We start from the raw sequence: 14438 nt of genomic DNA on the forward strand, positions 1-14438 counted from the left end.
GTAGGCCTGCTGCAATGATGACCATGAGTTAGACCTACCTAGCATGGGCCAGTAGGCCTGCTGTAATGATGACCATGAGTTAGACCTACCTAGCATGGGCCAGTAGGCCTGCTGTAATGATGACAGTGAGTTAGACCTACCTAGCATGGGCTAGTAGGCCTACTGTTCGTAATTCAGTTACAGAAAACTTTAATTGTAAAGAAGAAAACGTAAATAATTTATGGGTAAACTTGACAAAATTTAAATATTTCACCAAGGGGAAAATAGGCCTAAGATAGGATTATTAACCCAAAATGATTATTCTAGAATAACCCCAAATGGTTATTATCCTAGGATAACTTAGGATTATTAACTCCAAATAGTTATTATCCTAGGATAACACTGGATTATTCATCTCGGATGGTTTAATATCCCAGGATAAGCCAGGCAATGATCCTTACTCCCTCCCCCAGGATGCCACCAACAAGTCACCTAACACCCAGGTACCTACTTACTGCTAGGTGAACACTGACAGCAAGTCTAAGGTGACTAACACCCAGGTACCTACTTACTGCTAGATGAACACTGACAGCAGGTGTAAGGTAACTAACACCCAGGTACCTACTTACTGCTAGGTGAACACTGACAGCAAGTGTAAGGTAATTAACACCCAGGTACCTACTTACTGCTAGGTGAACACTGACAGCAGGTGTAAGGTAACTAACATCCTGGTACCTACTTACTGCTAGGTGAACAGTGACAGCAAGTGTAAGGTAACTAACACCCAGGTACCTACTTACTGCTAGATGAACACTGACAGCAAGTGTAAGGTGACTAACACCCAGGTACCTACTTACTGCTAGGTGAACACTGACAGCAAGTGTAAGGTGACTAACACCCAGGTACCTACTTACTGCTAGATGAACACTGACAGCAAGTCTAAGGTAACTAACACTCAGGTACCTACTTACTGCTAGGTGAGCAGTGATCGATCCCGCCTCAGGATCGTTCACGGGTTCTTTCATTAACTTTAAACCACAGATCACCTAATTACCACATTAAAAAACTCACTAATTAGGAGACCACCTGAACCTTCACCTTCCTACTGATCAAGGTGACTCATTGACGAAAATACATTACCATCATTCAGTCAGTAACTGCCCTGATGTATAATACATTAATGTATAATACAGTCCAGAGATACATGAGAGTTCATACATACATATGTACATAGTGTACAATGTACATCATGTACATAGTGTACAATGTACATGATGTACATAGTGTACGATGTACATGATGTACATAGTGTACAATGTACATGATGTACATAGTGTACAATGTACATGATGTACATAGTGTACAATGTACATGATGTACATAGTGTACAATGTACATGATGTACATAGTGTACAATGTACATGTACATAGTGTACAATGTACATGATGTACATAGTGTACAATGTACATAGTGTACAATGTACATGATGTACATAGTGTACAATGTACATGATGTACGTAGTGTACACTGTACATGATGTACATAGTGTACAATGTACATGTACATAGTGTACAATGTACATGATGTACGTAGTGTACAATGTACATGATGTACATAGTGTACAATGTACATGATGTACATAGTGTACAATGTACATGATGTACATAGTGTACAATGTACATGATGTACGTAGTGTACAATGTACATGATGTACGTAGTGTACAATGTACATGTACATAGTGTACAATGTACATAGTGTACAATGTACATGATGTACATAGTGTACAATGTACATGATGTACATAGTGTACAATGTACATGATGTACATAGTGTACAATGTACATGTACATAGTGTACAATGTACATGATGTACATAGTGTACAATGTACATGATGTACATAGTGTACAATGTACATGATGTACGTAGTGTACAATGTACATAGTGTACAATGTACATGATGTACATAGTGTACAATGTACATGATGTACGTAGTGTACAATGTACATGATGTACATAGTGTACAATGTACATGATGTACATAGTGTACAATGTACATGATGTACATAGTGTACAATGTACATGATGTACATAGTGTACAATGTACATGATGTACGTAGTGTACAATGTACATGATGTACGTAGTGTACAATGTACATGATGTACGTAGTGTACAATGTACATGATGTACATAGTGTACAATGTACATGATGTACGTAGTGTACAATGTACATGATGTACATAGTGTACAATGTACATAGTGTACATAGTGTACAATGTACATAGTGTACAATGTACATGATGTACATAGTGTACAATGTACATGATGTACATAGTGTACAATGTACATGATGTACATAGTGTACAATGTACATGATGTACATAGTGTACAATGTACATAGTGTACAATGGTCTTCAGTGTACACTAAAACATGGTCAACATTAAATGTATTTTGCAACAATAAATTTATTATACAATATTATGCAAGAAAATGAGATCTTGATGTGACATAACTATGTGATGTAACTATGTGATGTATGTAACTGTGATGTAACTATGTGACAACTATGTGATGTATCTATGTGATGTAACTATGTGATGTAACTATGTGACAACTATGTGATGTATCTATGTGATGTAACTATGTGATGTAACTATGTGACAACTATGTGATGTAACTATGTGATGTAACTATGTGACAACTATGTGATGTAACTATGTGATGTAACTATGTGACAACTATGTGATGTAACTATGTGATGTAACTATGTGACAACTATGTGATGTAACTATGTGACAACTATGTGATGTAACTATGTGATGTAACTATGTGACAACTATGTGATGTAACTATGTGACAACTATGTGATGTAACTATGTGATGTAACTATGTGACAACTATGTGATAGCTATGTGATGTAACCATGTGACAACTATGTGATGTATCTGTGATGTGACTATGTGATGTGACTATGTGATGTAACTATGTGACAACTATGTGATGTAACTATGTGACAACTATGTGATGTAACTGACAACTATGTGATGTAACTATGTGACAACTATGTGATGTAACTATGTGACAACTATGTGATGTAACTATGTGACAACTATGTGATGTAACTATGTGACAGCTATGTGATGTAACTATGTGACAACTATGTGACATAACTGTATGTTACAAAACTGTATGTTACATAACCATGTCACATAACTGTATGTTACATAACCATGTCACATAACTGCATGTTACATAACCATGTCACATAACTGTATGTTACATAACCATGTCACATAACTGTATGTTACATAATCATGTCACATAACTGTATGTTACATAACCATGTCACATAACTATGTTACATAACCATGTCACATAACTGTATGTTACATAACCATGTCACATAACTGTATGTTACATAACCATGTCACATAACTATGTTACATAACCATGTCACATAACTGCATGTTACATAACCATGTCACATAACTGTATGTTACATAACCATGTCACATAACTATGTTACATAACTATGTCACATAACTGCATGTTACATAACCATGTCACATAACTGTATGTTACATAACCATGTCACATAACTGTATGTTACATAACCATGTCACATAACTGTATGTTACATAACCATGTCACATAACTGTATGTTACATAACCATGTCACATAACTGTTACATAACTATGTCACATAATTGTATGTTACATAACCATGTCACATAACTGTATGTTACATAACTATGTCACATAACTGCATGTTACATAACCATGTCACATAACTCCTTGCTACATAACTATGTCACATAACTGCATGTTACATAACCATGTCACATAACTCCTTGCTACATAACCATGTCACATAACTATGTAACATAACCATGTCACATAACTGCATGTTACATAACTATGTTACCACACTGACCACATCAGTGTACTTTTGTTCCACATTGTTCATGATAGTGTCACTGTTATGTACATTGTTCAGGGTACAGTGTCACTGTTATGTACATTGTTCATGGTACAGTGTCACTGTTATGTACATTGTTCATGGTACAGTGTCACTGTTATGTACATTGTTCAGAGTGCAGTGTCACTGTTATGTACATTGTTCATGGTACAGTGTCACTGTTATGCAGGTTGTTCATGGTACAATGTCACTGTTATGTACATTGTTCAGGGTGCAGTGTCACTGTTATGTACATTGTTCAGGGTACAGTGTCACTGTTATGTACATTGTTCATGGTACAGTGTCACTGTTATGTACATTGTTCAGGGTGCAGTGTCACTGTTATGTACATTGTTCATGGTACAGTGTCACTGTTATGCAGGTTGTTCATGGTACAATGTCACTGTTATGTACATTATTCTGAGTACAGTGTCACTTACATACATTGTTCAGGGTACAGTGTCACTGTTATGTACATTGTTCAGGGTACAGTGTCACTGTTATGTACATTGTTCAGGGTACAGTGCCACTGCTATGCACATTGTTCAGGGTACAGTGTCACTGTTATGTACATTGTTCATGGTACAGTGTCACTGTTATGCAGGTTGTTCATGGTACAATGTCACTGTTATGTACATTATTCTGAGTACAGTGTCACTTACATACATTGTTCAGGGTACAGTGTCACCGTTATGTACATTGTTCAGGGTACAGTGCCACTGCTATGCACATTGTTCATGGTACAGTGTCACCGTTATGTACATTGTTCAGGGTACAGTGCCACTGCTATGCACATTGTTCAGGGTACAGTGTCACTGTTATGCACATTGTTCAAGGTACAGTGTCAATAACAGTGACTACAGCTGCTGTACATTACATACAGCATCACCCAGGTGTGTGGACAGATATATTACAGTGACAAGCACTGTTATGCTAACCATTACAGCCACATGACTGTACCAGGAAGTCAGGTATTTGCATGTGTTCCACCCGGTCAGTACCAGACCTGAACAACACCTGCATGGAGGTGTAGCTGGTGGGTGAACAACAGGGAGCTAGAGCTTGTCTCAACCATGACTCTCTCTCTCGTAACACCAGCATCTGTAATACAATAATATAATACAACAATACTGCATTACAACAATACATTAATGCATTTTGGCATAATTTATACAAATTTATACAAATCCACTGACTGACTGATTGTCTCTGTCTGTAGCCCCTCACACATGTGCACACACACAAACACGTATGGGGCCAGGGGCTGTGAATCAACCAATGCAACCACAAATAGGTGAGTACACACACACGCAGGTCAAGTTAATGAGGAAAATTCAGTCGGAGGAGGACCAGGCAGGACTACAAAGGGATCTAGACAGGCTGCAAGCCTGGTCCAACAACTGGCTCCTGGAGTTTAACCCCACCAAGTGCAAAGTCATGAAGATCGGGGAAGGTCAGAGAAGACCACAGACAGAGTACAGGCTAGGTGGCCAAAGACTGCAAACCTCACTCAGGAAAGAGGATATTGGGGTGAGTATAACACCAAGCACATCATCCAGATAATTGCTACAGCATATGGGCGCCTGGCAAACCTGAAAATAGCATTCTGGCATCTCAGTAATGAGCCGTTCAAGATTCTGTACACCGTGTACATCAGACACTGTACACCATGTATGTAAGGCCTATATTGGAGTATGCAGCACCAGTGTGGAGCCCACACCTGGTCCAGCATGTCAGGAAATTGGAGTAAGTGCAAAGGTTTGCAACAAGACTAGTCCTGGAGCTAAGGGGAATCACCTATGAGGAAAGGTTAAGGGAACTCAGCCTGACAGAAGGATAGTAGGGACATGATAACAACACAAAATACTGAGAGGAACTGACAAGGTGGACAGAGACAGGATGTTTCAGAGATGTGACACAAGAACAAGGGGATACAGCAACAAGGGGACACAGCAACAAGGGGACACAACACCTAGGGGTCACAGCAACAAGGGGACACATCAACAAGGAGACACAGCAACAAAGGGACACAACACCTAGGGGTCACAGCAACAAGGGGTCACAACTGGAGGTTGAAGACTCAGATGAGTCACAGGGATGTTAGAAAGTATTTCTTTAACAATAGAGTTGTCAGTAAGTGGAATTGTCTGGAGAGTGATTTAGTGGAGGCAGGATCCATACATAGCTTTAAGATGAGGTATGATAAAGCTCATGGAGCAGGGAGAGAGTGGACCTAGTAGCCACCAGTGAAGAGGCAGAGTCAGGAGCTGTGACTCGACCCCTGCAACCACAGTTAGTGAGTACACACACACACACACACACACACATTAACATAAATGAAAAAATGTATCATTAAATGTATAAGAGAAATTTTTAGAAAGGACTTAACTTTAAATGAGTTCTTGCTAATTGACCAGTTTTACCTATTCGGCACGACATTGTGTGTATATATATATATATATATATATATATCTATATATATATATATATATATATATATATATATATATATATATATATATATATATATATATATATATATATATAAATATATACACACCTACCATCCGACTTACGACCGAGTTCGGTTCCGAGAAACCGGTCGTAAGTCGAAATGGTCGTAAGTTGAACTTTACTACTGAATATCAACAAAACATTTTTGTAATGACTTTATTGTTTTATTTTGGTATTTCATGTTTTACTTTACTTTTTATGTTGTTAGTACTGTATTTTATACTATAAGGTTTAAGATAAACACTCTGTACAACACAAATAGTTGTTTATTTCCCAGAAATTTGGCATAAAAAACACGGTCATAAGTCGAGTGGTCGTAAGTCGGATGGTAGGTGTATATACAGTGGTCCCTAGTTTATCGTAATTAATCCGTTCCTGGAGGTGTTACTATTATCGAAATTCACGATTTTTGAATCAATTTTCCCCATAAGAAATAATGTAAATACAATTAATCCATTCCTGACACCCAGAAGTATTAAAACAAAAAATTTTTTTACATGAAATATACATGTAGTACATAAACAATACAATGGGACATGATGAATGAAACATTAACAGCATAACACTTACCTTTATTGGTGATTCTTCTTAGTGTATGGGAGACTGGAGGAGGAGAGAGAGTGGATTGTTTATAGTTTGGAAGGGGAATCCCCTTCCAGCAACACCTCAGGTACCAAGTGCTTTTCTGGGGTTACTTCTCTTCTCTGTTTCTTAATGCCACTAGGACCAGCTTGAGAGTCACTGGAGTCCTGTCCCGCAAAAAAACTCTCCAGAGAGCTTTGTTTCTGGCGTATCTTTAACACTTCCCTAAAATGGGCAAAGACTTTGTCACTGTACATGTTGCCAACATGGCTTGCAACAGCCTTGTCAGGGTGATGTTTCTCCATAAATCTTTCCATCTTACCCCACATTTCAAAAATCTCCTTAATTTTTGAAGAAGGCAACTTCTTCCATCTCTCTTCCTCCTCCTCTGCAGCAAGATTCTGAACTGCAATCTGTTCCTGTTCCTACTGAAGCTCTTGCAGCTCCTCAGTGGTTAGCTCTTCGTTGTGGTCTTCCACCAACTCTTCCACATCCTCCAAACTCACATCCAACCCCATGGAACTCCCCAGTGCCACAATAGAGTTCACAACTGACATAGGCTCATCAGGGGCTGCCTCAAACCCTTCAAAATCCCTCTTGTGGACACAATCTGGCCACAATTTTCTCCAAGTACAGTTCAAAGTCCTGGCAGTCACTCCCTCCCAAGCCTTACCTATAAGGCTTGTGCAATGGAGGATACTGAAGTGTTCTTTCCAAAACTCTCTTAGGGTCAAGTGAGTGTCTGAGGTCACATTAGAGCACCTGTGAAACATTGCTTTGGTGTAGAGTTTTTTAAAGTTTGCAATGACCTGCTGGTCCATGGGTTGGAGGAGAGGAGTGGTATTCGGGGGCAAGACCTTTACTGTGATGAACCCAAACTCCTAGAAAATTAGGTCATCCAAGTTTGGAGGATGAGCAGGTGCATTGTCCATTACTAGGAGGCACTTGAGATCCAATTTCTTTTCCAGGAGGTAATTCTTAACACTAGGGCCAAACACTTCATTGAACCACTTGACGAAAATTTCCCTCGTGACCCATGCCTTACTATTAGATTTCCAAAACACAACACATAACATTGTTTTTCCTGAACACTCTGGGATTTTCAGAATGGTACACTAGTAACGGCTTCACTTTGAAATCCCCACTAGCATTAGCACAGAACATGAGCGTCAGCCTGTCTTTCATAGGCTTGTGTCCTGGCAGTGCCTTTTCCTCCTGAGTAATGTAGGTCCTCTTTGGCATTTTCTTCCAAAAGAGGCCTGTTTCGTCACAATTGAACACTTGTTCAGGTTTCAGTCCTTCAACCTCTATGTACTCTTTGAATTCATGCACATATTTTTCAGCCGCTTTGTGGTTCGAACTGGCAGCCTCACCATGCCTTACCATACTGTATATGCCAATACGGTTCTTATATCTCTCAAACCAACCTTTGCTGGCCTTAAATTCACTCACATCACCACTAGTTGCAGGCAATTTCTTTACCAGATCGTCGTGCAACTGCCTAGCATTTTCACAAATAATCGACGTCATAAGACTATCTCCTACTAATTGTTTCTCGTTTATCCACACCAATAATAACTTCTCAACCTCTTGGAGTACTGATGACCTCATTTTTGTCAGCATATTTACCCCCTTTGCAACAACAGCGTCCTTGATTTCCTTTTTCTTGGCCACGATGGAAGCTATGGTTGTATGGGGTTTGTTATATATCCTGGCCAGTTCGGCCATACGTACACCACTTTCATATTGTTCAATGATGTTTTTCTTAAATTCAATTGTATTTCTCACCTTCTTTACCAAAGGCTTGGCACTAGGAGCTTTCTTTGGTGCCATGGTAGCTTATTTAGTAGTTGCAAGCACTAAAATGAATGGAATATTATGAAATATTTCGTATGAGCAAGTGAGGGGACCGTCGCTCAATGGTAAACAATGCCACACTGGCTGGGAAGGGAGGCTGGGGCGGCTCAGAGTGTGAGTACGCATCCCTGACGAATGACTATTCGCGAGTCAATCTACGATTAGCGAGCCAATGTTTTGATGAAAATATCATTACGATTTCCGAAAATTACGACTATCGAGCCCTACGATTATCGAGGGACCACTGTATATATATATATATATATATATATATATATATATATATATATATATATATATATATATATATATATATATATATATATATACACACACCTACCATCCGACTTACGACCTGCTCGACTTACGACCACTCGACTTACGACCGTGTTTTTTATCCCAAATTTCTGGGAAATAAACAACTATTTGTGTTGTACAGAGTGTTTATCCTAAACCTTACAGTATAAAATACAGTACTAACAACATAAAAAGTAAAGTAAAACATGAAATACCAAAATAAAACAATAAAATAAAGTCATTACAAAAATGTTTTGTTGATATTCAGTAGTAAAGTTCGACATACTACCATTTCGACTTACGACCGGTTTCTCGGAACCGAACTCGGTCATAAGTCGGATGGTAGGTGTATATATAAACAAACACTGATCTCTGGCTGAAGGAGACTTGAACCTACGAACCTCGGAACAAGGTACGCAGTGCTTTACCAATCTACCCACACTGGACCAATACCTTGGAGTCCAGCTTGCGCTAGACTTTGATCCAAGGCAGCCAGCTTTCAGGGAGAAGGCTTACAGCTTTTTATCTCATCCCCTGCATGCATCAGCCTTACTATATTTTGCCTGCTCTTGCGAATTCCTTGCATTGTTAATATCTGTAGTAAGGCTGATGCATGCAGGGGATGAGATGAAAAGCTGTAAGCCTTCTTCCTGAAAGCTGGCTGCCTTGGATCAAAGTCTAGCTCAAGATGGACTCCAAGGTATTGGTCCAGTGTGGGTAGATTGGTATAGCACTGCATACCTTGTTCCAAGGTTCGTAGGTTCGAGTCTCCTTCAGCCAGAGATCAGTGTTTGTGTATATTTCACCTGCTCTTGCGAATTCCTTGCATATGTATATATATATATATATATATATATATATATATATATATATATATATATATATATATATATATATATATATATATATATATATATATATATATATAGAGAGGTGAATATATAAAAGAGGAGGCAGCAATTATTTAATAAATGTATGGAAGAGGGTAAGGTACCTAGGGATTGGCAGAGAGCATGCATAGTTCCTTTGTATAAAGGCAAAGGGGATAAAAGAGAGTGCAAAAATTATAGGGGGATAAGTCTGTTGAGTGTACCTGGTAAAGTGTATGGTAGAGTTATAATTGAAAGAATTAAGAGTAAGACGGAGAATAGGATAGCAGATGAACAAGGAGGCTTTAGGAAAGGTAGGGGGTGTGTGGACCAGGTGTTTACAGTGAAACATATAAGTGAACAGTATTTAGATAAGGCTAAAGAGGTCTTTGTGGCATTTATGGATTTGGAAAAGGCGTATGACAGGGTGGATAGGGGGGCAATGTGGCAGATGTTGCAAGTGTATGGTGTAGGAGGTAGGTTACTGAAAGCAGTGAAGAGTTTTTACGAGGATAGTGAGGCTCAAGTTAGAGTATGTAGGAAAGAGGGAAATTTTTTCCCAGTAAAAGTAGGCCTTAGACAAGGATGTGTGATGTCACCGTGGTTGTTTAATATATTTATAGATGGGGTTGTAAGAGAAGTAAATGCGAGGGTTTTGGCAAGAGGCGTGGAGTTAAAAGATAAAGAATCACACACAAAGTGGGAGTTGTCACAGCTGCTCTTTGCTGATGACACTGTGCTCTTGGGAGATTCTGAAGAGAAGTTGCAGAGATTGGTGGATGAATTTGGTAGGGTGTGCAAAAGAAGAAAATTAAAGGTGAATACAGGAAAGAGTAAGGTTATGAGGATAACAAAAAGATTAGGTGATGAAAGATTGAATATCAGATTGGAGGGAGAGAGTATGGAGGAGGTGAACGTATTCAGATATTTGGGAGTGGACGTGTCAGCGGATGGGTCTATGAAAGATGAGGTGAATCATAGAATTGATGAGGGAAAAAGAGTGAGTGGTGCACTTAGGAGTCTGTGGAAACAAAGAACTTTGTCCTTGGAGGCAAAGAGGGGAATGTATGAGAGTATAGTTTTACCAACGCTCTTATATGGGTGTGAAGCGTGGGTGATGAATGTTGCAGCGAGGAGAAGGCTGGAGGCAGTGGAGATGTCATGTCTGAGGGCAATGTGTGGTGTGTATATATATATATATATGTATATGCAAAAAACCACAGAGAGAGTTGAGTGATAGTTCTGGGCCTTATGTGTTGCAATCAACACATCATCAGGACCTTGCAATGTTGCAGAAATTAGTAAGTAATTTTAGCAAATTTGTTCCGAGAGACGCTTTGCTGAGTCTGAGGGTAGTGGAGGGGAACATTCATTACCCCAGACATGACCAGTGCCTAGTGCCAGGCACAACCAGTGCCTAGTGCCAGGGAGATTAAGTATTACAGGAAACAGATAAAAATCGGTGCATAAGCAAAGATAATTTAGTGGTTATCTAACAAAATTAACATTGGTAACATACTGGTCATCTAGCAAAATTAACATTGGTAACATACTGGTCATCCAGCAAAATTAACATTGGTAACAAATTGGTTATCAAGATTATCGATTGGACTTAAGAAATATAAATCACTTTATATTGTGAATAAAGCTTTGTGTGGCAATTTGCCTTTGGGAAAATTACACAACTATATAAGGAAAATGTAAATCTAGGGCAAACTCATTTTGTGGGTAGACACAGGTCGAGCCTCACTAGGAAGAGGACTCGTAGTAGTGCCTATTTGTGGAACCCTGACACGTAAGGCAATCCATGGCATTCATATAAGAATTGGGTTTCAGATTGTGCATGATAGCCTCAGTTATAAATGAATCAAGCTTAAATAACCCATAACTACCATTAAATAATGAAAGTTTATCATGTAAAATAATTGCCGACTCAAGAATATTTCTTTCTAGCCATGAAGTACATGGAACAATGGCTTTTAACTCAGCCCACTTGGAACGATTATTACAGACTTGTGTGTTGTTGAATGTTGCACTAGATTCTTGAGCAGTCCTTACTGAATACTGCTGTTGAGTGGTTCTAACCTTTAAAGGTTTTCCCATCTGCCCAACATATGAAAGGTTACATCCTTGACACCCAATCCTGTACACACCAAGTATACCAGGTTTTGGAGAATTCTTGATCAGCATACTCTTAGCAGTCCATGAATTCTTAAAAACAACTTGTATATTGAGTCTCTTTAGGGCATTTGGCAGAACTGATAAATTCTCAGTGTATGGTACAACAAGTACATTCTTGTTATGAGAAGTTATTCTAGGTTCAGGCCTATGATTTACCTATTGCTTAAATTGTTGTGGCAGATTGCCAGAAACAGCTTTATTCATAATATAAAGTGCTTTATATTTCTTAAGTCTGACTGATAATCATAGTCACTTGATAATGTGAGAAGTCATGAAAGTTCTTGCAATTTCAATATTTTTTCACCATGGTTCTGCATATTGTGATATCACCTGTTTACTGTGATCTTATTTCATGTATATACACATGCTACCTACTTACAAACATTGCAGTTCTGAACACTGAGACATACGAACAGACTGCCGTGTTAGTTAAAGTGTTAATAAGAAAGGTAAAAAGTTTTTATTACAGTATTTATTATAATATACTTTATTATTAAGAACTGTACATTAGTAATACTGTACAGTATTGTCTTTAAGTTCTCAATGAACACTGGCGCAGAGAGAGAACAATAATATTAAAAGCAATAATAATAATTGTAACAATAGAAAAATGGCAAAATAATGACTTACGAGCAATTCAAGATATGAACAGCCTTCTGGAATGTAATTTGTTCATAAATTGGGGGTGTCTATATATATATATATAATATATAATATATATATAATATATATATATATATATATATATATATATATATATATATATATATATATAATATATAATATATATATAATATATATATATATATATAAAATATATATAGTGGACCCCCGGTTAACGATATTTTTTCACTCCAGAAGTATGTTCAGGTGCCAGTACTGACCGAATTTGTTCCCATAAGAAATATTGTGAAGTAGATTAGTCCATTTCAGACCCCAAAACATACACGTTCAAACGCACTTACATAAATACACTTACATAATTGGTCGCATTCGGAGGTAATCGTTATGCGGGGGTCCACTGTATATATATATATATATATATATTCTTTCTTTCTTTCAACACACCAGCCGTATCCCACCGAGGCAGGGTGGCCCAAAAGGAAAAACAAAAGTTTCTCCTTTCATATTTAGTAATATATACAGGAGAAGGGGTTACTAGCCCCTTGCTCCTGGCATTTTAGTCGCCTCTTACAACACGCATAGCTTACGGAGGAAGAATTCTGTTCCACTTCCCCATGGAGATAAGAGGAAATAAACAAGAACAAGAGCTAGTAAGAAAATAGAAGAAAACCCAGAGGGGTGTGTATACATATGCTTGTACATGTATGTGTAGTGTGACCTAAGTGTAAGCAGAAGTAGCAAGACGTACCTGAAACCTTGCATGTTTATGAGACAGAAAAAACACCAGCAATCCTACCATCATGCAAAACAGTTACAGGTTTTTGTTTCACAGTCATCTGGCAGGACGGTAGTACTTCCCTGGGTGGTTGCTGTCTACCAACCTTCTACCTACATATATATATATATATATATTATATATATTATATATATATATATATATATTATATATATTATATATATATATATTATATATATATATATATAAATATATTAATATATAAATATATATATATATATATATATATTTTTTTTTTTTTTTTTTTTTTTTTCAACAAGTCGGTCGTCTCCCACCGAGGCAGGGTGACCCACAAAAAAGAAAGAAAATCCCCAAAAAGAAAATACTTTCATCATCATTCAACACTTTCACCACACTCACACATTATCACTGCTTTTGCAGAGGTGCTCAGAATATAACAGTTTAGAAGCATATACGTATAGAGATACACAACATATCCCTCCAAACTGCCAATATCCCAAACCCCTCCTTTAAAGTGCAGGCATTGTACTTCCCATTTCCAGGACTCAAGTCCGACTATATGAAAATAACCGGTTTCCCTGAATCCCTTCACTAAATATTACCCTGCTCACACTCCAACAGATCGTCAGGTCCCAAGTATCATTCGTCTCCATTCACTCCTATCTAACACGCTCATGCACGCTTGCTGGAAGTCCAAGCCCCTCACCCACAAAACCTCCTTTACCCCCTCTTTCCAACCCTTTCGAGGACGACCCCTACCCCTCTTTCCTTCCCCTATAGATTTATATGCTTTCCATGTCATTCTACTTTGATCCATT

The 14438-nt window shown here is 38.0% G+C and overlaps 1 protein-coding gene across 1 annotated transcript in view; it reads right to left on the bottom strand.

Moving 5' to 3' along the window:
- Positions 1-2364: 2364 nt before the first annotated feature.
- Positions 2365-14438, bottom strand: part of LOC128704810 (uncharacterized) — a 28880-nt gene continuing 16806 nt past the window's right edge. The window contains exon 5 of the mRNA XM_053799951.2: positions 2365-5040. Within this exon, the coding sequence (XP_053655926.2) occupies positions 4873-5040 (168 nt within the window). The 3' untranslated portion in view covers positions 2365-4872. The remainder of the gene's footprint in view (positions 5041-14438) is intronic.

The sequence above is a fragment of the Cherax quadricarinatus genome, chromosome 8 (genome assembly GCF_038502225.1).
Source record: "Cherax quadricarinatus isolate ZL_2023a chromosome 8, ASM3850222v1, whole genome shotgun sequence".
Lineage (NCBI taxonomy): Eukaryota > Metazoa > Arthropoda > Malacostraca > Decapoda > Parastacidae > Cherax > Cherax quadricarinatus.